Genomic DNA, 24,664 nt, shown 5'->3' with positions numbered 1-24,664 from the left:
CGCTGCCACCACCACCATTACCTTGGTAAAGGTCCTGGGCACCATCGCTAGACCAAAAGGCAGGGCACAAAACTGAAAATGCTCCCCTAGGATCATAAAGTGGAGGAATCTTTGGTGGTCAGGACGAATCCCTATGTGCAGGTAAGCCTCCGTCAGGTACAGGGATGCAAGGTACTCTCCCTTGTGGACTGCTGCAATCACCGACCGCAAGGTCTCCATGCGAAAACGCGGCACCCGAAGCTTCCTCTTCACTTTCTTCAAGTCGAGGATGGGTCTGAAGGTGCCGTCCTTCTTAGGTACTACGAAGTAGATGGAATATCTGCCTCTTCTTTGCTCTGCAGGAGGCACCAGCACAATGGCCCCCAGGTCTCGGAGGCGATAGACGATAGCTCGCACTGCCACCTTCTTTTGCTGATAAGAGCATGGTGAGATGAAGAAACGATCCTTGAGAGGCCGAGCAAATTCTAAAGCGTAACCTTGACCGATTACATCTAGAACCCACTGGTCGGAGGTAATTTTGGCCCACTCCCCAACAAAGAGTCAGCTGGCCGCCGATGAACAGCACCGAGGAGTGGACCGACCTCGCTTCATTGAGAAGACTTTGGTCCACCCATGCCCTGGGCGGAACCATCTCTGCTGGGCCAGCGGCCGTGAAAGGGTTGACCCTACGACTGCTGCCTGCTCGGGGGCTGCCGAGCAGAAGAACCGGAGGATCTAGATGCCTGAAATCTGTTTTCCCCGGAATCATGCCCAAGAGGGAAAGGGATTCTTCGCTTTCGGCTTGTCCTCGGGCAATTTGTGAACCTTATTCTCTCCCAAGGACTTGATCAACTCCTCCAGCGCCTTACCAAACAGCAGCTTACCCTTAAAAGGCAAAGAACCCAGCTGTGCCTTGGAAGAGATGTCCGCCGCCCAATTCCTCAACCAGAAGAGCCTGCGAGCGGAAATGGTGGACATCATGGACCTGGCCGAGGTCCACAGCAGATCGTACAATGCATCTGCACTATAGGCGATCACAGCCTCCAGCCGCTCAGCCTGAAGGGCCTCTGCCTCCAAGAGGGACTTATCCATTTGGAGTTGCTGCGCCCAACAAAGACCTGCTTGCAACATGAAACTGCTGCATATAGCAGCCCGAGCCCCCAGGGCGGAGACCTAAAAAATCTTCTTTAGGTGAGCTTCCAGTCCTGAAGATCCTTGAGCGCCTTAGAGCCAGTAACTGGGATAGTCGTCTTCCTGGTTTCAGCGGACACCGCAGCATCCACTTTTGGGATCCTAAGAAGGTCAAGGGCCTCCGGAAGCAGGTATAGCTTGCCCATGGCTCTACTCCCCTTCAACCTGCATCCGGGGTATCCCACTCCCAGAAGAGCAGGGCGGTGACCGACACATGAAAAGGAAAAGCTGTAGTTGGACCCCAGAGGCCCAACATCACTGGATCCACGGCTCCCAAACTGCGCTCTCCTGGGGAGCCTCAATGCCCAGTTCCTCGAGAACTGCGGGAATCAGGGGGGCCAGTTCCTCTCCTTGTAACAAACGCACCACCCTGGGATCATCTCTGGCAAGCAGCGGAGCATCAGACTGGGACTGATCGGGATCCGGGTTCAGCCCATCGGAAGGCCCCTCCGGAGGATCTGAACCCTGTGCAGTAACAGGAGCGGAAGGCAGCCGCAGTCCCATCCAGACTGGGACCCTTGAACCACTTGCCTGCTCTGAAGGAGACATCCTTATGCCCGCGGCGCTTAGCTCCTCCTCGGAAGAGAGGCTCCCCGCCGCTGTGAAGCGGCCCCCCCTGGAGGCCCCTGCTTGTGGCAACAAGGGCAGGAAATCCCCCACCCCCCGGCCGCATGAATGCGGACAAAATGACTGCCATTCCCACTCTAAGCGGGAACGGAATACCCGACGGCTCCTGAGTCGAAGCGAGCCCCCCAGGCTCCCGGTAAACTGACAGCTTCCCCCTCGTAGCGGACTCGGAGGTCCCTCCCCGCCAGGAAGGCACTCCGAGCACAAACCGTCGTGCGAGAGATGCGCCCGTGCGGCACCACAGGCTACACAAGCCGCATCGCACTGCATCGCAGGAGAGTGAGTCGGGGGGTTAAGGAGAAGGAAAAACCCCACGGGAGCCGTCCGAGGCATCAGCCACCGGAGCAGGGACGCCCTGAGCCTACCTGCACTCCGCATCGATCCTGGGTAGTGCTCTATCCTTTTTTGTTTTTTTAAACTTTAACCAAGCTTTTGGCTGCAGGCTCCCAATGTCCCGCCGGCAGAGTGAATGAGCCGAGCATCCCAATATCAACCCTGGGTGCGACTGCCAGAAAACAAATGGGGGTTGGGGGGGGGGGTGTCGAGCTACCTGGTCTCTGACCCTCTGCTTGAACACCTCTAATACCAGAGGGGATGGTCCCACCGGGACCTAGCACCCCCATGGGAGGCAGTAGACTCATCTTCTAACAAAATTCTGTCTTTTTTTTTTACTTCAGACTGCAGGAGTTTGCACCTCCACCATCTGCTGGAGACAGAGAAATACTGACGGACTGCAGGTGGCACCTCAACTTAAGGGCAGTGTCAGTCAAAAACCTCTCTGTCTCCATCTGCTGGAGGGTAGGCAAAACCCAGGAGTATGGACTGATCTGGGTACGTACAGGGAATTTGCTTTGAAGTGCCTGAAAGGCATAATATAAATCAAATACAGAGCAATGATGTCCTTGCAGCAATGCATTTACACATCTGGAGCTGAACATTGTAATGATGTCACATATAGAGAGCTGATGTAATGCCACTGCAGGAATATAATCCCATATATGGAAGTGCAATGAGATCACTGCAGGAATGGCTTCCTATGTGAATGTATGTGTGGGTTGCCGAAATAGTCTACTTGGAGATGTGGAATCAAGGGTCCACAAAAAAGGTTGTAGTGAGACCTTTTAATTGGAATTACTGATGCCAAATTGGCTTCTTGGGGAGGGGGGGGGTCCAAGAGGACTCACCTAATCACCTTCTTGGTTGACATCTATTCCTCATTGACACGTTTTTGCCACATGTCAGGGAGTGCATGGTGGTTATTCTTCAGTGGATACACATATTCCACAAATACACGAACAGTTATGCCATCTAATAGCTTTTTGGTTTTGCATTCAATCCATGCCAAATTCTCAGGAGATATTGGGGGGTGGGGGGCAGTCGGACACGGTTATTTTTTCTTTCTAGGTCCACACAGGTAAATGAACGTGAGTGTGTGTGCATTCTGAAAAGTAATTTCCATCAGTTCTATGTGGAACTTCTAGTTCTGAAAAGGATGTTGTTGTCAAACTCAAAGAAGAAAATTATTCTATATTTATCACTCATGAATATTTAGAAAAATCTGAAAATTGTGTGCGTATAATCTCTACAGAGAAAAATATTAAAAATACGTAGAAATGGATTATTTCTGTATTTATCATTTATGACTATAAAACCATGAATTATTTGGATATTTGTTACAGGAAAAAGAATATATATATATAAACAATAACATTTTAAATATAGATACGTAATAGCTACAGTTATAATTATTGATATTTGTTAACTTGTTCTGGATTATGTCTTTATTTCTATTCCTGGCACAATAACTGGAACAAAACTATGATTATTTCTATATTTATCCTTCATGAATATTTAAAAAGCAAATTATTTCTTTACTTATTCTTCATAAACCGATGTGATGTGCATACGAACGTCGGTATATAAAAACTATAGATAAATAAATAAATAAATAAATAAATGAATGAATAGGAATATTTATTTCTTGATGGGTTTATCATTTAGAACTATAAGAAGACCCCTGAACTATTTGGGTATTGATGTTGTAAGGACACAAACATATTTAAAAAAAATAGAGAGAGAGACGGAGAGACAGATGGGCAAAGTGATGGAGACAGAGGTGGACAGAGAGATGGAGACAGAAGAGAGATGGATGGATAGATGGACAGATATTATGTAGAGATGAGGAGAGAAAACCAACAGAGAGATGGAGAGAAATAGAGAGATGATACAGACAAATGTAAAGAGATGGGGGAGAGAGAGATTGTAGACACATGGATTAATGATGGGGGCGAGAGAAATCATTTTATGAGTATTTGTCCTGTTAGCAATGGGGGGAAATAATTTGGACCAAGTGAACAATCTCCACTTTGCGTTGTAACCTAACAAGGAGCGAGTGACCTGCCTGGCCCTTTTCGAATGCAGCGTTCCAGAGATGTATTATTTATTTACACATTTAATCATATGTAGTGCTTTCATTTAATCGTTTAAGTAGAGTATGTGTGATTTATGTGTCTCCCACCCTCCAGGGCAGACTATGCTGCAAAGGCAGCCTCCGAACAGTAGTGGCCCAGGTCGGAATCCTCTCTTGTGACAGCACATAACGCGTTGAGCGTATTTTCAAACCTCGGACTTCGTTGGCACTCTGCCAAGATGACTGTTTGCTGACCAGGAGTCTTGGTGAAGCAATCTCAAAACCAGGGATTTTTTTTTCTATTTGTATTGGCAAAAAAGAAAAGTTTTAAAAAACAAAACAAAACACTTTTCACTGTAACTGGGACAAGAGCATGAGGTTGGGGGGGGGGGGGGGGGGGGAATGATGGATCAGTCGCACGTCCTGGGCTCTAATGCCCCCTCAGCACCTGCAGCCCTGCTGAAGCCCCCACCAGCTGTCTTTAGAGCTGAGCTGCTTTTTTGAGAGTTTTCTTTAATTTTCCAACTCCTCTTGTGTGTCTGACCAGTCTTGCCAAATTTTATACAGGGGGGGCAGCAGCAAGCAGCGGAGCGTGATCATTTCTCTCCACATCGAGGCATGGGCACTGCTTAAAACATGTTGGTCCTTTGGTTGCAGGGGTGAGGAGTCAGGAAATTAAAAAATAATAATATAGCTATAGATATACCCCCTCCCCTCTCTCACACCACCTTCTGAATTACCTGGCACTTATACTGCAGGGAAGAGAACATATACAAAATATAATAATATAACGTTATTTATCTCTAACAATGTAGGTAATTAGATGACAGAGGAATATAGTACAGAAAATATTTCCATCTTTTCTCTCAAGCACCCCTCCCCTACCCCTTCATCTGCTCCCCACCCTCTCTCCCCGGGGATGGGGGAAAAAAGGAAGACAATGCCCTTCCTCTTTCATCCCTGGGTATGACATCATCATCACTCATTACTGTTATGATATCCTTATTATTAATATTATTACGTGCAAGTCTTTTTATTTTCCCGCCTTTTTCTATGTAGCTTTTTTTTTTCCCGCTCAGCACCTCACACGCTGTCGCCTTCGCTCCACGTCTCCTAGCAACTGTTACGCCCTCCTACCCCACGCCCTATCTCTCGGCGTACGGCGACGCCACGCAAGGCGGTCGCGGATTGGATGGCAGGTATTGTTTTTTTTTGCCGAGTGTGAGTTCTTTGTGGGAGAGAGGGAAAGGAGGAAGGCACACTCGACGAAGATTTTCTCGCTCCCCTCCCCAATACGCACTCCTCGACGCTCCCCTTACGTCACAGCGGGGCGGAAGTAGCTGTAGGGTCCGCACTTGTGCAGACTTGCACAATGTCAATCCTGCCCTTCTAAGGTTAGCCTTTGGGTTTTATTTCCCCTTGAAACTGATCGTTGCGTTGTTTTGGTTTCAATCATTTTTTGTAACGTGCTGCTTTTTCCTCGGTGCAAGGGAGTTCTGCTTGCAGCTCTTGGCTTCTTGATTACATACGTATCCTGCTTGTGGCAGAAGTGGCTGGGAAGGGAGATGCCAAGTAAGGGATCCGGGCTCAGGCTGCTGCTGCTGGCTGCGTGTTTATATAGTGCCTGTGTGTAGTGTTGTCAATTGGCTTCAGATTTTCAGGCCAGGGTGATCTAGTCCTGTTTTTACTCCTTTGCTTGCAGATACTTATAGTCTTGCTTTTGTTAGGGAATACAATAGAGAAATCAGAATAAGAACCAGCATGCAATGGGGTAAAACCAGGACTGGATTGAAATGTCCTGAAAATCTGGAGCCAGTTGGCAACCCTAGGTGACACTGAAGTAGGTGCTTGTGTGATACTTATTTGGCAACTGGGTCTCAAAACTATGCACAAATGGGTTTCTCTATGCTGGATACCAGTGCTACATTAATTGCAAATTCTTATTTGATTGTAAGCTGTTCTAATGCCTCTGTTCATTTAAATTTATTGTGACCTGCCTGCAGACTAGCTTCAGGAAAAGTCAGAATATCAAAACATCATAAATAAATGCACATGTTCATTTTCATCCTGCTAGACCAGTTCAGATGATTGGGTTTATGCCAGCAGATGGAGACAGAGGAACCCCCCCCCCAATTTTCAGTCACATCATCATTGCTATAAGGAGTCCTACAGGTGAGGGCACTTGCCGGTATTATCTGTCTCCCATAGAGGGTGACATGCTGGACTGGTGTGGTAGGATCCTTAGCTCACAGGCAATCAGTTTCTGGGCCTTTTCCCTGGTAGAGCAAGATACTGGTTCTGCTGCCAGGGCATTAGCCTTTGGGCTGCCTTCCCTGATATAGATGGGAGTGAATGAAGTCTGCTTCGAGGAGCCAGCACTGAAAAAACCTGGCACCCCTGTATATGTGTGAAAGCAATGGAGTGGAGGAAGCAATGACCAAAAACTGCTGGTGACCTTTAGATAACGCAACAGAACCCACCGCACATCCAAGAAATGGAGATCTTTTGCCTCTGGCGACTCAGCAGACCAATACAGAAAGGCAGGAGCTCCACCGTCTGATTCAGGTGAAAATGAAGATACCACCTTAGAAAGGAACGAGGGGACCGTGCACAAAGACGGCCCCTCGTCCGAAATCTTCAGAAATGGTTCCCTACAGGACAAAGCCTGTAGCTCAGAGATCCTTCTGGACAAATTGCCATCAAAAATACCACCTTCAGTGTGAGGTCCTTTAATGACACCTTCCACATCGGCTCAAACGGAGTTCCACAAAGCACCCGCAAGACCAAGTTTAAACTCCACGCCGGACACAATCTGCGCACCAGCAGCTGCAGATGCTCGACCCGCTTCAGAAACCTCACAACATCCGGATGTGAGGCCAACAACCTTTTCCCTGGAGTCTACTTCTGAGACACCCCAAGGCTGCCACCTGAACCCAAAAGGAATTGTAAACTAAGCCCTTGGAAAACACTGGCTCAGAGTATCCTTTTTGTTGCAAACACCTGCTCTCAAAAGCCAAGCTGCAAGACAAAAGTGATCCGCCAGACCCGAGAAAACAGGACCTTGCCTTAACAGCCCCTGCAAATGGGACCCATCTATTGCGAGCTGAGCCAGATCCGTGAACCACAGACAACACAGCTACTCTGGTGCCACCAGTACCACCTTGCTCGGATGCCTCTTGAGGTGCCTTAACACTCGACCTATTAACGGCCATGGAGGGAACACGTACAGCAGGATCCCTGTCGGCCATGGAAGAACCAGAGCATCTATACCCTCAGCTCTGACCTATCATCTGCGGCTGAAGAAACTTGCTGCCTTGGCGTTGCTCCTTAATGCCATCAGATCCAGATGGGAACTGCCCCAAAGAGACTGGATAAGGCCGAAGGCCTCCTTTGACAGCTCCAATTCCTCCGGGTCCAACTGTTGCCTGCTGCAATAGCTCACTTGCACATTGTTCACTCCCGCAACATGTGAAGCGGCTATCCCCTGCAAATGTTATTCTACCCAGGCAAAAAAGTCCTGGGCTTCTTGGGCAACTGTACGACTCTTCGTTCCCCCTTCCTGATTGATATAAGCCACCATTGTCCCATAATACTCTGACCCATTGACCTCAGACTTAGGGAAGGAATTCCATCAGCACCCTGCACACTACTCTCGTTTCCAAGCAATTGATAGACCAGGACGCTTTTACTGGTGACCCCATTCCTTCTGCCATCTGTTCTTGACAGACCGCCCCCCAACCCTTGAGGTTGGCATCCATAGTCCCTACAACCCAGTCCGGAACCTCCAGACCCAACTCTTTCTCCAAATTGGGCCGTCACAGCCACCACGAGAGAATGGACCTGGAAGTACCCTGCAGCAGTAAAAGCTGATGAAACTCCGACAATGGATTCCTGTGCTACAGCAATGCCTCCTGTAGAGGGCACATGTGGACAAAGCCTCATGGCACCAAATTCAGTGACAATGCCATTGAACCCAGGACCTGAAGATTATCCCAAGCCCTGGGCACTGGCATCCGCACCAACTGGGATTGTAAATTCCGAATCCTCTCTGATGTGAGAGACACTCTGCCGAGCATCAAACTTCGCCCCCAAGTATTCCAGCGTCTGGGTAGGGCTCAGGTGACTCTGCCAAATTCACCACTCAGCTCAAGGACCGCAACATATCCATCACCGTGCACACAGACCTCCGGACACCTCCTCCAATTTCCCTCGAATAAGCCAGCCCAGAGAAGTATAAACTAGGATCCCCTCCCTACGGAGAGCTGCTGCTACCACCACCATCACCTTTGTGAACATGTGAGGTGCAGTCATCAAACCGAACGGGAAGGCCCGAAACTGGAAATGTTGCCCCAGAACCATACCACAAAGAAACTTTTGATGTTCTTCCCAAATAGGTATGTGCAGATACACTTCCATCAAGTCCAGCGAGGCCAGAAAAACTCCACTTGACGAACTGCCGCTATCACCGTCCGCAACGTTCCCATAAGGAAAAAGGGGAACTCGCCGTGTCACATTCACCTTTTTGCATGACACAGTAAATAGAGTACCTCCCTTGACCGTGCACCCTGGCCGCCACTGGAACTATCATGCCAGCAACTGAAGGCAACATGATGTGTCCCGAATTGCCGCTTGCTTCCCTCTGGCACTGCAATGAGACACCACTAAAGTTTCCATGATGGGGCGAGAAAATTCAAAAGCGTAGCCATCCCTTATTACCTCTAGGACCCATTGGCCAGAGGCAATCCTGGTCCACTCCTTGTAAAACTGTGATAGACAGCTTTCCAACGCCATTTCGAGAGAGTGGACCAGCCTGGCTTCATTGTGAAGCCATATCACCACTGGCCCGGAGCTCTCTCTGGGAAGTCTATGGGCACCTCAAAAGGACTGTTGCCTAGCGGACCCCTGGTTCTGCCCCAAAGACAGTGCAGAACCCTTATTGGGAAGAAAACCGCAGCTCCTCCCAAAACCTAGAGCGAGGCAGAAAAGACTTCTTATCCTCCAGCAGCTTATTCCCTTTAGACCCCTCCAAAACCCTTATCAATTGTTTCAGGCCCTCCCTGAACAACTATTTTCCTTTCAAGGGAAGATTACAGAGCTGAGACTTGGACCACACAGCAGCTGACCAATTCCACAACCACAGCAGATGTCGCACAGAGACCACCGCGACCATATTCCTGGGTAAAGTCTAGCTCATGTCAAAGCGTGTCTGCCTCATATGCAATCCCGGCCTCCACCTGAGTTGCCTGGCTACTAACAACAGCATCTGCTGAAGACTTCCCCCTGAGACTTCTGGACCCAGCGTAAAAACAGACCCTCTGCGTCAGACTTCCACAGATCGCTGCTCACAGGCTCAGCGCCAAGACTTCAAACATCCTGTCCCGATGAATCTCTAACTTACGGTCCTGCAAGTCCTTTAACGCTGCCGAACCCGCAACCAGAATGGTTGTCTTGTTAGAGACCGCCAAGACCGAAGCATCCACCTTCGGCAATACCAGCAGTGGCAGGATATCCTCCGTGAGGGGATACAACTTTGCTGCGGCTCTAACCACCTTGAGGCCTCACCTCTGGGAAGTCCCATTCCCGATTCACCTGCCTCATGATCTTCTTAGGGAGAGGAAAGGCTTTCGGTGGGCCCTGGAATCCAACCAACACTGGATCCACCCCTTTATTATCCGACTCCTCCTGGACCACCTTAATACCCAGTTCATTCCGAACATGGGAAATAAGGGGCCTCAACTCCTCCTTACGGAACAGACGAACCACCCGTGAGTCATCTCCCTCCGTTATCGGGGCCTCTTCCGGATCAGCCATGTCCTTATCCCCGTTCTGATCGACATCCGCCTTGAGATCTGCTGGGTCATCCTGATCCACCCACAGAACAACCCCAAGACCATCTTCCAGGTCATCCGAGCCACCAGGCCCCTCAGGATGGTCCAGGACCAACCAGCGAAGGAGGTCCCCCTGACCCCCGGGCCTCTTTGCAGCAGGGCAAGATGACTGACTGAAATGCCTTTTATATAGCCAGTGCTTTTCCTGGTTAAAAAGGCCTTCTGCATAAGCAAGACAAATTCTGAAGAAAAGACTACGTCATCCTTGCTCCTGTCAGGCCCAGAGCTCACATCTCCTCCCCCCTCCCAGCCCCAACGGGATGACTGGAGACAACGGGAGAGGGGAGTCCCTGGGCTCCCGGGAATCTGTCACCTTTCAAGCCGTAGCCTTTCTCTTGCCTGACAGGCTTTCTAGGCTCCCAGTATTGATCCTGACAGGGCCTTGGGAACATGTGGCTCTCCTACCAGCCTCGTTGCCCCCGGTGGGCTCTCCTCTCCAGAAACGAATCGTGGCATAGCGCCACTGCATTCCGCTGTCCACGAGCCAGGCCGAAGGCCCGACAAGCTTTTCCGCGCTGGGAAACCGCTGTTGGCACCATCTTGTCTCCATGCGGCCGGGCCTGCTGCAGAGGAACAGAAACCGTGTGATCGTGGCACCGGGAGAGAAGAGGAACACGGCCCAACGCAGCCTCCAGCTCTCCGAGCAGCCCGAAGCCATGATCAGAGGAGCTACACTGCTCCCTTCTCCAGCCCGGGCCTGCCCCGATGATCAAACCAGGAACAGTCCAAGCAGTTGTTGCTAAAAGAAAAATGTAAACCCCCCCCCCTTTTTTTATTTTATTTAAAGAAACAGCAGCCACAGCAAAGGAAGAAATTCAAGCAAAAAAAGGAAAACTTCCCTGCTACTGGCATCACCTCTGGGAAGGAGCCTTCAGGGGATAAGAGGGAACCAGGACCCCTGGATCTGCTGTGGGCTAAAGCTGATCAGGGATCTCCAATCCCCCCGCTCTCCCGGCTCAACCTGAGCGATGGCCCACAAAGGAACCTAACACCTCAGGGAGCATTAACTTCTCTTCTTCTGTCCCTTCTTTCTTTCTTTTTTCTTAACAGCAGGTTTGCATCTCTACCATCTGCTGGAGACAGAGAAATACTGAGGGGACTGCAGGTGGGCACTCTTGGTTATGTAGCAGTGCCTCAAAGGTTTTAGTTCTCTGCCTCCATTTGCTGGTAGGGATGCAAAGCCCACTCGTCTGGACTGATCTATGGTACTTCAGGAACAAAAATTAGCAGGTAAGAACCAATTTTCCTATATTCAATCTATTTCGTGGTTCCAAAAAAAAAGGAAGGGATGTTTCAGCCTATATTGGATTTAAAGAAGGTAAATACGGCTCTCAAGGTTCCCTGTTTTCCGCAAGAACACTCTGAGATCCAACGTTGAGGTCCATTATAGCGGCAGTACGCAAGAGAGAGTTCTTGGCATCTCTCAACTTGACAGAGGTGAATCTGCACGTAGCCATCAGGCCGGAGCACCAGAGAACCCTGAGGTTCATGGTCCTAGGGGAACATTTTCAGTTTCGAGCCCTTCCCTTTGGCTGGCGACGGCTTCGCGTACCTTCGCCAAGGTGATGGTGGTGATAATGGCAGCATTGCAAAAGGAGGGTGTGTTGGTGCATCCATGTTTGGATGACTGACTCGTTCGTGCAAAATCAGAGGACCTCTCTTGACAATCAGTACAAAACATACTGATGAGCTTTAAGTCTCTAGGATGGGTGGTGAAACTAACAAAGAGTCATTTAGTCCCCTCTCAAACTCTGTAGTATCTGGGAGCTCAGTGCGACACGCTGGTGGAGAGAGTGTTTCTCACGGAGAGAGAGTGCTGAAATTGCAGAGTCAGATTCGGCATCTGCTAGATCTTTCAGTGCCAGGAATTAATGCATTGGGCGTTCGTGCATATGTGGCCTCTGTAAGGGCCTCTTTTCTCCTGCTGGAATCTGTTATGGGAAGAGTTTCATCTTCCTCTTCCATTATAGGGGGAAGCCAGGGACAGTCTTTCATGGTGGCTTACTCATACCAATCTTGAGCATGGTGTGGAGTTGGAGGTTCCAAACTGGGTAATAGTCACCACCAATGCAAGCCACTCCAGATGGAGGGCAGTGTGTCCTGGTCGAAACAGGAGGTCTCATGGTCTGTTAATCAGAGATGAGAGCGATGCATTTCACGTTGCTTACCTGTCTGCCACGGTTACACTGCCATCCAGTACGGAACCTATCGGACAATGCGATGGTGGTGGCCTACATCACCTGTCAAGGCGGAACCAAGAATCAGGCAGTTGCTTGAGAGGCCCGGGAGTTGATTCTCTGGGTAGAGCAGCACTTAGAGCAGCTGGAGATGTCTCACATTGCCAGGGTGGACAACATTCAGGAAGATTTCCTCAGTCAGAGAAAGCTAGACCCCGGGGAATGGGAGCTGTCAGAGGCAGCGATTATGTCTCTTTCATGGAAGATGGGGGTATCCCCATATGGACTTAATGGTGACCAAAAAGAACACTAAGACACCGTGGTTTTACAGCCGCCAAAGAGAACACTGTATGGAAGGAATCAATGTTCTCATTCTGCAACGGATTCGAGGAATTCTTTGTCTTCCTTCCATGGCTTCTGGTAGACAGGGGATTACTGTAGCTCCAGAGTGGTCACATCTACCATGGTTCCCATAGCTGATCAACATGGCCATAGACTGGCTGCTGAGGTTTGGACATTGGTTGACTCTTCTCCATCAGGGCCCAATATTTTCGGGTCACGTGGCTCACTTCTGTCTCACAGTTTCGCTTCTGAGAGGAGACAACTGAGATGGAGTGAATATTCCGAAGCAGTTATTTTCTACCTTATTGCAGGCTAGATCGGCCTTCTACATCCTTGACAAATGTGCGAATTTGGAGGGTCTTCAAGTCCTGGTCTGTTCTTGACGGAGTGCAGCCTCAACCTGTTCAGGCTACAGTATCGCATATTTTGGCTTTTCTACAGGAAGCTTCTGATCAAGGAACTGGCCTTTAACTCTCTGAGAGTCCAGGTAGCAACATTGGGTTGTCTCTGGGGTAAGGTGCAAGCTTTTCCTCTGCCGCACATACGGATGTTATACGGTTCCTTCAGGGAGCTAAGAACTTGCGTCCTCAGGTGCAGAACATTTGTCCGTCTTGGAATCTGAATCTAGTCCTTAGAGGATTGTGTGAGGCTTGGTTTGAACCACTAAAGAGAGCTATCTTTAAGGAGTTGACTCTTAAAATGGTTTTCCTCGTGGCTATTTGTTCGGCCAGGAGAATTTTGGAGCTCCAGGTGCTGTCATGTTGAGATCCCTTCCTACAAGATATCGGATTCGGGGGAATCTTTATGCCTGGTGCCTTCTTTTCTGCCTGAGGTAGTCCTGGCGTTCCATCTTAGCCAGACAGTGGAGCTTCCAGCTTTTCCAGATTTGGATTCCTTGACGCCTCACATGGGGGAGCTTAGGCTCTTAGATGGGAGGCATGCATTATTGAGGTATCTAAAGGTCACTAATGATTTCCGTATATCGGGTCACCTCTTTGTACTGTGGCGTGGTGCAAAGAAGGGAGGTGAGGCGTCTAAGACTACAATTCCGCGGTGGCTGAAGGACGTGATCGAGTCGACTTACATTTTTAAAGGGTGCCTGGTACCGGGAGATGTAGGGGCGCACTTGACGCTTTCTCAGGCGACTTCCTGGGCTGAGTCACATCAGGTGTCTCCGCATGAAATTTGCTGGGTGGCTACTGGGAAGTCGTTGCACACTTTTGCTAGGCATTATCGCTTGGATGTCGGGGCTCCCGCTTCCATGTGCTTTGAGAGTGTTCTACGAGCGGAACTCTCTATGTCCCACCCGAGTTAAGGGGAGCTTAGGTACATCCCAGGAGTCTGGACTGATCTGGGTATGTTCATGGAAAGGAAAATTGGTTCTTACCTGTTAATTTTCGTTCCTGTAGTACCACAGATCAGTCCACAGACCTGCCCATTTACTAGGGGGGGGGGGGGGGGGGGAGAGGCCGCCGCTCGTACCGTTGCTTTGTATACAGTATGGAGTTGTTGGAGGTTTTCAGTGCTGATCTCTTATGTTAAATTTGGGAAACGAGTTTTCCATTGTCTTTTTGGGTAACTTCACCTTCCTCCGGCTCATTCGAAGGGAGGGAGTTTAATTAGAAATTTATGGTTGTTGCTGTCATCTTGGCTTGGGTGCAGGTCAATACTGCGGGACTGCAGGTGGCTCACTGGGTTATGTACAGTGTCCGTGAAATGTTCTCTGTCTCCATCTGCTGGCAGGGAGGCAAAACCCAGGAGTCTGGACTGATCTGGGATACTACAGAAACGAAAATTAGCAGGTAAGAACCACGTTTCCTTTGGTACAGCTGGGTTTAAAAAAAGGTTTGGATACATTTTTGGAGGAGAAGTCCATAAACTGCTGTTAATCATGTTGACTTGGGAAGACCACTCCTTATTAATTGCATCAGTAGCATGGGATCTTCTTAGTGTTTGGGTACTTGCCAGGTACATATGACCTGGATTGGCCTCTGTTGGACACAGGATGCTGGGCTTGATGGACCCTCGGCCTGACCCAGCAAGGCATCTTCTTCTTACGTTCTTAAAGCACATTCTGGCGCTATTATGGATTGTTCAAGTGACTTAAGTTCCAGTTTCCTTGGTGCTGGACCTTCCCCAGTCCAGGTCCCTATGCCCTCTGATGTCTCCTCAAGGGGCGGGGCTCCATGTCCAAAGCCATGTTTTAGTCTGCCTTTGTTTTAATTGTTCAGCAGACTTTCTGTGCAGAAGGGGTCTCAGAGGGTCTTTGCTCTCTGGCTTTACTCAGACCTCCTCCATGCAAGGGCTCAGTGTCCCAGCCTCCTGGCCTGGCTAGGGAGGTTTTGGACCTCTCAGAGGATCCTCCTTCTCTGGGATCCCCCCTTGGAAATGCGGAGGAGGGCGAGAACTCTTTCCTCAGATTTATGTCTTTGGGTTTGAACACACGAGTCACCCACAGTGGTTTACGGTACATTAGAACAGCAGCATATGACAAAGGCCGTTTGCAGCTTTACAATGCGCGAGTGTATCAGGAGGAACATTGCTCCACTTATCTGGCCCAGGTGGTTGTGTTGCTCCGAACGTCGGATTCAAAGGTCGAGGAGGATCCTGAAGGAGATTCCCCATCCTCCCGAGGTCAGGCGGCTGCCTAAGGCCCTCCCTCCGCCCCTTCCGCATGGTCTTATCAAGCTGTATCCTCTTCCAGCAGAGGACAGGGAACGTGAGCCAGCGAGGAGTGGCACTGAGCTCAAAGATCCTGTAGTACAGGAGCGGAGCTTCTCCGTTGCAGTCCTTGGCTGTTCAGGTCTCTATTTGCGGGGAGGGGGGCTCTTTCTTTATTGAGCTGGGTGCAGCAGCTCCCAGAGACTCTAGGGGTGGTCTGGTTAGAATCCGGGCCCCCTTTTGTTTTGGCTCATGCACTATGACCTTATTAGGATTGCTTCTCGGTTGGTGGCATTTGTTGGTTGCAGTCAGGGCCGGCTCTAGCTTCTGCGTCACCCTGCGCTTAAGAGTCCCCCACCGCCACCGTGCCGCCCCCTCCCCGCAGTGGCGTGGCAGCGCGGCGGCCCTTTGTTTCTCACATCCTCTTCCAGGGGGGCTGAAGAAGGAGAGAGCGTCACCGACCGGCAGGCCCGCCACCTCCCCGGGTGTGCCGCTCCGTGCGATTGCACGGTTTGCACATCCGGTCGCGCCGGGCAGGGTTACAGTGAGGAGGATGTGGGTGCATCATTGGGCACCTAAGGCAAACGTCCCTGTAAAAGAAAGTTATTGTTCGAGGAAGAGCTGGAGACGTTAATTAGGGATCTTGGAGAGGTTAAGCTTCAGAAACTGCCAGAGGATGGACTATGTTTGGCCTCCTGGGCAAGCAGAAGTTGGGGTGGCTTTAGGGAAGGCCAGGAGACCCGGAATGGGGCGCAGTCTTCCCAGGTGAACAGGTATTGAGGGAAGAATCAGCCCTTTCATGGAGGTAGGAAGTTGAGGAGTGACAATGAGACACACAGACACTGGCAAGCGCCTCCTCTGCACCACTCCTTATAGGAGTGACATCACTAAAACAACAAATTTGTAGTCTCTGTCTCCATCTGCTGGCAAGAAGGAATACAGACGCATGTCTGGTCTAGCAGGATTCAAGGAAAGGAAATTAAGTGTTAAGATTGAGTTTCTTCTTACTGCGCACTGATCAAAATGAAAAAAACAAATGTTCATCACTAATTCTGAGATCTCTCACACACACACACACACACTTCTACAATTACACATCACTCCTGCCCTGCAGCACCTCCTGCTATTCCAGTCCTGAGATCCTCACACACAGCTCTGCCAATGCACCTCACTCCTGCCCTGCAGCACCTCCTGCTATTCCAGTCCTGAGATCCTCACACACAGCTCTGCCAATGCACCTCCCTCCTGCCCTGCAGCACCCCCTGCTATTCCAGTACTGAGACCTTCACACACAGCTCTGCCAATGCACCTCCCTCCTGCCCTGCAGCACCCCCTGCTATTCCAGTACTGAGACCCTCACACACACAGCTCTTCCAATGCACCTCACTCCTGCCCTGCAGCACCCCCTGCTATTCCAGTACTGAGACCCTCACACACAGCTCTGCCAGTGCACTTCACTCCTGCCCTGCAGCACCTCCTGCTATTCCAGTACTGAGACCTTCACAAACAGCTCTGCCAATGCACCTCACTCCTGCCCTGTAGCACCCCCTGCTATTCCAGTACTGAGACCCTCACACACAGCTCTGCCAATGCACCTCACTCCTGCCCTGCAGCACCCCCTGCTATTCCAGTACTGAGACCCTCACATACAGCTCTGCCAGTGCACTTCACTCCTGCCCTGCAGCACCTCCTGCTATTCCAGTACTGAGACCTTCACACACAGCTCTGCCAATGCACTTCACTCCTGCCCTGTAGCACCTCCTGCTATTCCAGTACTTAATCTTCCTTCGCTTGCAGCCTTACTCTCCCAATCGAACATTCCAGTTGGACACTATAGTCCAACTACTTAGCTCCGTTGTTTTTACCAGTTATCATCTCATCTGTTTCCGAGATGATTTGAGAGTATTTTTTATATGTTAAGATGAGTTATGACCCGTTTTACTGTTAATTGTGACCACTGTTCTTTGTATCGCGCCCTGAGCGAATGTTGAAGTTGCATTGTAAACCGATGTGATTTGTATATTTTACAGGAATGTCGGTATAGAAGAAAATTAAAAATAAATAAATAAATACTGAGACCCTCACACACAGCTCTGCCGATGCACCTCACTCCTGCCCTACAGCACCCCCTGCTATTCCAGTACTGAGAGCCTCATACACAGCTCTGCCAGTGCACCTCACTCCTGCCCTGCAGCACCCCCTGCTATTCCAATACTGAGACCCTCACACACAGCTCTGCCAATGCACCTCACTCCTGCCCTGCAGCATCCCGTGCTATTCCAGTACTGAGACCCTCACACACAGCTCTGCCAATGCACCTCACTCCTGCCCTGCAGCACCCCCTGCTATTCCAATACTGAGACCCTCACACACAGCTCTGCCAGTGCACCTCACTCCTGCCCTGCAGCACCCCCTGCTATTCCAATACTGAGACCCTCACACACAGCTCTGCCAATGCACCTCACTCCTGCCCTACAGCACCCCCTGCTATTCCAGTACTGAGAGCCTCATACACAGCTCTGCCAGTGCACCTCACTCCTGCCCTGCAGCATCCCGTGCTATTCCAGTACTGAGACCCTCACACACAGCTCTGCCAATGCACCTCACTCCTGCCCTGCAGCACCCCCTGCTATTCCAATACTGAGACCCTCACACACAGCTCTGCCAGTGCACCTCACTCCTGCCCTGCAGCACCCCCTGCTATTCCAATACTGAGACCCTCACACACAGCTCTGCCAATGCACCTCACTCCTGCCCTGCAGCAGCCCCTGCTATTCCAGTACTGAGACCCTCACACACACAGCTCTACCGATGCACCTCACTCCTGCCCTCCAGCACCCCCTGCTATTCCAATACTGAGACCCTCACACACAGCTCTGCCAGTGCACCTCACTCCTGCCCTGCAGCACCTCCTGCTATTCCAGTACTGAGTCCCTCACACACACAGCTCTGCCAATGCATCTCACTCCTGCCCTGCAGCACCTCCTGCTATTCCAGTCCTGAGACCCTCACACACAGCTCTGCCAATGCACCTCACTCCTGCCCTGCAGCACCTCCTGCTATTCCAGTACTGAGACCCTCACACACAGCTCTGCCAGTGCACCTCACTCCTGCCCTGCAGCACCCCCTGCTATTCCATTACTGAGACCCTCACACACAGCTCTGCCAATGCACCTCACTCCTGCCCTGCAGCACCTCCTGCTATTCCAGTACTGAGACCCTCACACACAGCTCTGCCAATGCACCTCACTCCTGCCCTGCAGCACCCCTGTTATTCCAGTACTGAGACCCTCACACACAGCTCTGCCAATGCACCTCACTCCTGCCCTGCAGCACCCCCTGCTATTCCAGTACTGAGACCCTCACACACAGCTCTGCCAATGCACCTCACTCCTGCCCTGCAGCACCTCCTGCTATTCCAGTACTGAGACCCTCACACACAGCTCTGCCAATGCACCTCACTCCTGCCCTGCAGCACCTCCTGCTATTCCAGTACTGAGACCCTCACACACACAGCTCTGCCAATGCACTTCACTCCTGCCCTGCAGCACCTCCTGCTATTCCAGTACTGAGACCCTCACACACACAGCTCTGCCAATGCACCTCACTCCTGCCCTGCAGCACCCCCTGCACATTCCTTGGCACCTCTCTCTTGGCAGATATCAGAACATTGTTTTCATCAGGGTCTAATTAGGCTAGCTCCATCAGGAGAGCCGCCTCCTCCTTCCCCCTTCCCTGTGTTTCTGTTCTGTGCTGCCTTTTGGTAGCCGCCGCAGTAATCTTGCTTCTCTTTCTCGCAGCGCTGGGCTGGGACTTGAAGCATGCTCTGCGGAGCCTCGGCTGCCCTCCGGGCCGGGGCAGGGCTCTCGCGGTCCCCTGCGCGCTCCCTGCGCTCCCTGGCCGGGAAGATCGCGGACTACCGGAAGATGTGGAAACCGACAGAGCCCCGCGACTGGACTGTGCAGTACCAGGAGAGATACATCCCCTTCTCCAAGGACCAGCTCACCAAGGCCCTGTTGCAGGTGCAGTTGGCAGAAGGAGGGGGGGGGGGAGTGGGGGGTGGAGAAAAAGGGCCTGGAGGAGGATAGGTCGGTCTGCCTGCGCTGTAATCCCGAGGGTCTGGGGGAGGAAAGGGGGAGAGAGTGGGAAGGCGAGAGAGCAGACCGGGGTGGGGGGGGGCTGATGGCTTTAATCTGGTTCTGCAGCAGGAATCTGTAAGAGTTCGGATCTCCACCGTCCTGCCCTCTCTCCCGGTGTCATTCGGCTGGGCTCTCTGCGAGTGGTTAGGAAAGGTGTTCTGGGGGGGAGGGGATTTAAGGGACTAAACCGAAAGGGGGAGGTGACATTTTTATAAAGAAAAAAGTTTGGCGTGGGGAATGACCCTCACGCTGGTTTGTCTCTCTTTTTTTTTGTTATTTCCTTCACCGTCACCGGGCCCCCATGGGCAGGACTTCCACTCGTTCGGCGAGGCGGAGCACCAGGCCTTCCTGTCTTTTGCAGAGAGGGTGGACGCCTCCCTCCTGCAGCCCTACCACGCCGCCCTGGAACGCTTGCAGGTGAGCTTAACCCCTGCTGAGGCTGCCTCCTCTCGCTCCTGCTTACTGAGAATTGAACTTCTCCAAAAACCCGCACTTACTCTTATCGTTTTTTTAATCTGAACCGGAGTGATATGTATTGTATACAGGAGCTTCCGGTATATAAAAACCAATAAATAAATAAATAAATATTTTTATTTTATTTGAAATACCAAATTCACCTGTGTACCTCAAACTTTAAAATAGATATTATTTTTTTTTAATTTTCATCTGTACTTTTTTTTTTTTTTTTAAATTTTTGATAGGTGTGTGGTGATGCATCATAAAACTCAAGGAACACCTGCCATTGGTGCCTTGCTCAATTTTTTTTGCTTTAATCATGAGCACCTCCATCCACCTTCTTAATATTTTAATGAATTACTACTTTTTTTGTTATCTGGTTTTTTTGAAAAACTTTTCTTATTTTTTTTTACACAGGTGAATTTGGTATTTCAAATAAAATAAAAAATAGCATTCAGATTAAAAAAAGATAAGAGTAAGTGCGGGTTTTTGGATAAGTTGGACGTTATATATACCCCCACGTTTGTGGATTAACATTGGCATACTGAGAATTTAAGGCATCCCCCCAGATAATCTTCTCACCGGATTTGCTTGAAGGCTGCCATAACCTGGTAATGGACCTGTGGAAGAATCACCCTTTACAATGATGCCTTGTTACCGAGCTTGGCAGCCCACACGTGGCTTGTGCACTAGGTCCCACCGTAAAAATTTTCCTTGCCCTGCGGCGCAGTCTCTCGGAAGTCTGCTCAATCCCGAAAACTCTCTCTCGGGCGAGAGCGCGTCATGGCTGATGCTTCTCCTCGCTAGTGTTGTCTCACCTCTTTCCCCCCCCCCCCCACAGGCGCTCTACGATCCCATTAACCCGGACAGGGACACGCTAGCTGAACAGCCCCTCTCTGATGCCCAGCGGCTGTCCAGCGAAGAAAGCGTCTTGGGCCAGCTGCAGCCTATCCTGGAGCAGGCCAACTTCAACTGCCTGTCGGAGGACGCTCTGGCCTACGCGCTGACCGTGCATCACCCGCAGGATGGCGTCCAGGTGCGGAAAGGTTGTCCCGTCGTGCCGTGCGCCTTCGTCCCCCCCCCCCCCCCCTGGGCTGGACTGCGGTCACCAGGTTCATGCAGCAACCTGGGGGCGCGGGGCGTGCTTGGACAGGGAGGTGGAGTGGAGGAGCGTTGGCGGGGGGGGGGGGGGGGGAGGGGCTGTGTGCTGATGGTTCTGTAGTGTGCATGCTCCCCTCTGACCCAGCACTGACCCCCGGGGTTTCCCAGCAATTTCATTGGCCACGACTGAAGCGTCCGTCACGACCCCTCTAACCCCCGCCCCCTTCTTCTCTCCAGGTGTATGTAAACATAGACCAGTACGAATACATTAGGTTCTGGGCCCTTGGTCAGAGGGTTGGGCCTCTCTCGACGCAGCTCGGCAGCAGGGCCCCAAAGGGGCTTTACAGTCGGACTCCGAAGACCCCTGTGGAAAGGCAAGCTTTACCCCCCTTTTCCTGAAATATCAAGGTAAAAAAACCTAGGGATCTACTCAGTGTCTGCGAGGACGCTGGTTTGTCCTCCAGCCCCCACTGGCCCCATCCCGTATACTAATTACAGATGAGTCCAGTCCCTTGCAAAAAAAAAATAAGGGCTGTGCTAGGTTTGCTGTTTACACCCTTCCCGTTGCATTTTGGGATTTATAGTTCCAACATTCCCTATGGCACCAAGTGGGCAAACACATTCCCAAGACTTGCTCAGCCCTATCCTTTATGCCCCAAAGCCATCTGGTTGCTGTATCTGCCCGCTGCCATAGTCTCCCCATCTGTCCCCTGCTGCCAATCCTCTCTCACTCCCTCATCCGCCCCCCCCACCAGCTTGTTTCACTATTTAATTCAGAATTCTTTACACGTGGTGTCAGAAGTAGGATCTTGATGTTTCATGTGTTGGGTTTGGGGGGGGGGGGGATGGTGGGGGGGGGAGGGGGTGAGGAGACCTAGAGGTGGCCTCCCAAAGCTTGCATGACCACACAATGATTTTCATTTGCTCTTCTTCTTCCTCTCCACTCCTCCCCACCCCGGGCCGTAATCCCTACCCATAGGCGCTACTTCAAGCGAGTGGTTGTGGCGGCCCGGCCCCGGCAGGCCCACATGGTGCTGAAGTGCTTCAAGGACATCCCGCTGGAAGGGCTGGAGCAGTTGCTGCCCATCGTGAAGGTGCGCACCTCGCGCTTTGACCGCACCCTGCTCAACGCCATGCTGCTGGTGAGCGGCGGCGTGATCTTTGTCAACGTGGGCATGGCGGTCCTCACCGACCTGAAGATCGGCACCTCCGTCCTCCTCATCCTCTTCACTGGGTTCATGGCCTTCCGCGCCTGGAAGGTAAGTGGGGGAGGGGGGGGGCGCGGATGGGGGAGGATTTGTGGTGGGTCTGAAAAGGCAGGACAGATGGGGTCATCTGGTGACCCTACTCTGAGCACCATGGCCATGTCTATCCCTAGTGCTGGCGATGGGACAGTGGGGGCCCACACGCTGGGTCCTTCTGGTCCGTCCATTCTCAGAATGGCTCCAGCTTGTGGCTCTGGTGATCCTTTGTATCAGAAAGGGTGGGCTGAGCCGGTCTTGGTCTTATCCCCTTTGGCATACCGGGGGAGAGAGAGAGTTCTGTTGAAGAAAAGCACAGGGACTACATTTCCCAGCATGCAGGGGGGGGGAGACAAGAAGAAAAGACTTCATATTAAAACCTGTTCCTGCAGCCCTAAAACGCTTCGGTCACCCTAATCTTAGCCTCCTACTTCAGTGCAGACATGTTCCTTGAGGGCCACAGACCAGTCTGGTTTTGAGGATTTCCGCATGAGATAGATTTGCTTGCAGTGCCTTTACTGTATGCAAACAGATCTTATGCATATTCATGCTGTAAATCCTCAAAGCCAGCCTGGCTTATGGCCCTCGAGGAACAGCTTTGAGGACCCCCTTCCCCCCCCCCTACCTTGAGCATTTTGAAGATCATCCTTAGCTAAATCAGACCCAATGCCTAATTAGCAACCGAGTTAATTAGCTGCTTCGTAAGGAGGAGGGGGCTGCTGACCTGTCCTCCATTTTTTTTTTTTCTCTCTCTCGCCAGGCGTTTGCCTCGCGGCGGAAGTCTCACTCCCTGGAGCTGGCTCACATGCTGTACTATCGCAGCACCTCCAATAACGCCGAGCTGCTGGGGGCTCTCATCCAGCGGGCGCAGGAGGAGCACGCCAAGGAGATCCTCCTCCTACACAGCTTCCTGACACGGCACAAGCTCACGGCGGCGGGCGTGGCTGGCGCGGACACGTGCCCTGCAGGTAGATTAGTCTGCGACGCTCTAACCGTGCTGGATCGGGGGGGGGGAGAGGGATGGCTGGGACTTGGGAGCACAGAGCGTGGAAATAGCTCTGCTCCCAGCCGGGGCGGGGGGGCAAGAGACGGTGGTCCGCAATCAAAGCCTGTTTTTGGTTTTTTTTTATGTCTCCCTTCTCTGTTTTTATGCCGCAGACCCCGCGAAGCTGGCCCGGTTGCAGGAACAGGTGCAGATCTGGCTGCGCGAGAAATCCAAGCTGAACATTGCTTTCTCCGTGCAGAGAGCGCTCGCCAACCTCCAGAGACTGAACGGTCCAGCGGCCGGGAAGCCACAACCCTTCCACGAGCCGGCCTAGCCCACCCCCGCCTCCCCGGCTGGGCCCCCGCGGTGTCGCCAGACAATCTCTACCCCGCCGAGGGTGAATCCTGACGTAGCTGCGTTTTTTATCTGGACCTTTGAGCAAACCGGGAGGCGGGTGGTGCTGCGGATCCCGCCGTGCTCAGACGCTGGGCCCTGGGAATACCGTGCAGGCCCGGTCCGGGGGGCGGGGAGGGGGCTTGGTCCCTCGGCTTCCTTTTGGACAGCACGGAGAAGTGCACTCTTCCCTTTTTTTTTTTTTTTTTTTTTGGTCTCCACAGAAGCCTTGTCAGGGTTGCTTCAGCCACTTGTTGACTTGTTTTAGTACAAGGCGGAGAGCCAAACCTCCCCTCAGGCTGCCTTCTCCAGGATAGGTTGCAGCCTTTGTGCCGCCAAGGATGCTCCTTAAAGTCCTTTTTTCCTCTCGGGCTCCCAGAGATCTTTTTTGTCGTGAGGACCTAAAGCTCCCCACTCCAGACAAAACGTTTCTGGCCTAGCCGGAGCTGCCTCGGTGTCAGAAGTGGGCGAGGATGGCTTCGTCCCTTCTAACGTAATGTCGCATCGGGCGGGCCCGGGCGGGCAGGGGGCGGCCACCACCTCTGCCAGGCCCGGCCTGCCTGTGTGATTCTTTCAAACCCCAGATTTAGGAAGCCAAATAATTTATTTTCCCCTCCCTCAAAAACTCCTATCCCGCTGGTAATTTATTGAAGGACGTCTGTCCGCACTGCTTCTGGGAGGATGTGTTGTTTTTTTTTAATCTATATATATATTTGTTTTCATGCTGCTGTTGAGTGGAATAAAGGACAGTTGCTGTACAACCTAATCTCGTTCTCCGGTGCAATCACTGCACGCCTCCCCTCGCAGAGGCGGAAGCCCTCTCCTGCTTCAAGGGACAGAAAAAAAAAGAAAGGCCCATCTTTCTCTCCTTTTTATTTAAAGTTTATACAAAATATAAAAGTTCAGGTTTTGTTTTTTTTTCCAACAAAAAAAAAACAAAAAAGAAAAAAAAAAAACATAAGTGACAAAAAAAAATTTGTATTTTAAAAACAGAGTTAATACTGACACCCAAAATGTAAGATTCTCGTTTTTGACGTGCTGTCCTGGCGCCAAGTGCTTTCCGAGGGACATCTC

At 51.3% G+C, this 24,664-nt stretch overlaps 2 protein-coding genes across 3 annotated transcripts in view; one reads left to right on the top strand and one right to left on the bottom strand.

The window, feature by feature from the left end:
• SYNGR4 (synaptogyrin 4) overlaps nucleotides 1-5,322 on the bottom strand; it is a 48,614-nt gene extending 43,292 nt beyond the window's left edge. Inside the window, exon 1 of one of the 2 annotated variants that reach the window (XM_029584761.1) lies at nucleotides 5,229-5,322. The gene's annotated coding sequence lies outside the window, so the exon portion shown is untranslated. Of the gene's footprint in view, nucleotides 1-4,419; nucleotides 4,507-5,228 lie in introns of those variants that run through there. The other variant, XM_029584762.1, reaches the window with a different exon arrangement.
• Nucleotides 5,323-5,435: 113 nt separating this feature from the next.
• On the top strand, nucleotides 5,436-24,350 carry TMEM143 (transmembrane protein 143). Its single transcript, XM_029584760.1, has 8 exons — nucleotides 5,436-5,601; nucleotides 19,076-19,297; nucleotides 19,724-19,831; nucleotides 20,712-20,906; nucleotides 21,209-21,345; nucleotides 21,951-22,230; nucleotides 22,973-23,180; nucleotides 23,371-24,350. Exons 2-8 carry the CDS (start codon nucleotides 19,097-19,099, stop codon nucleotides 23,529-23,531), a joined length of 1,290 nt encoding a protein of 429 aa, XP_029440620.1. The 5' UTR covers nucleotides 5,436-5,601; nucleotides 19,076-19,096; the 3' UTR covers nucleotides 23,532-24,350.
• Nucleotides 24,351-24,664: the final 314 nt, after the last annotated feature.

This window comes from Rhinatrema bivittatum, chromosome 19 (genome assembly GCF_901001135.1).
Source record: "Rhinatrema bivittatum chromosome 19, aRhiBiv1.1, whole genome shotgun sequence".
Lineage (NCBI taxonomy): Eukaryota > Metazoa > Chordata > Amphibia > Gymnophiona > Rhinatrematidae > Rhinatrema > Rhinatrema bivittatum.
This window is presented reverse-complemented; position numbering and strand designations above follow the sequence as displayed.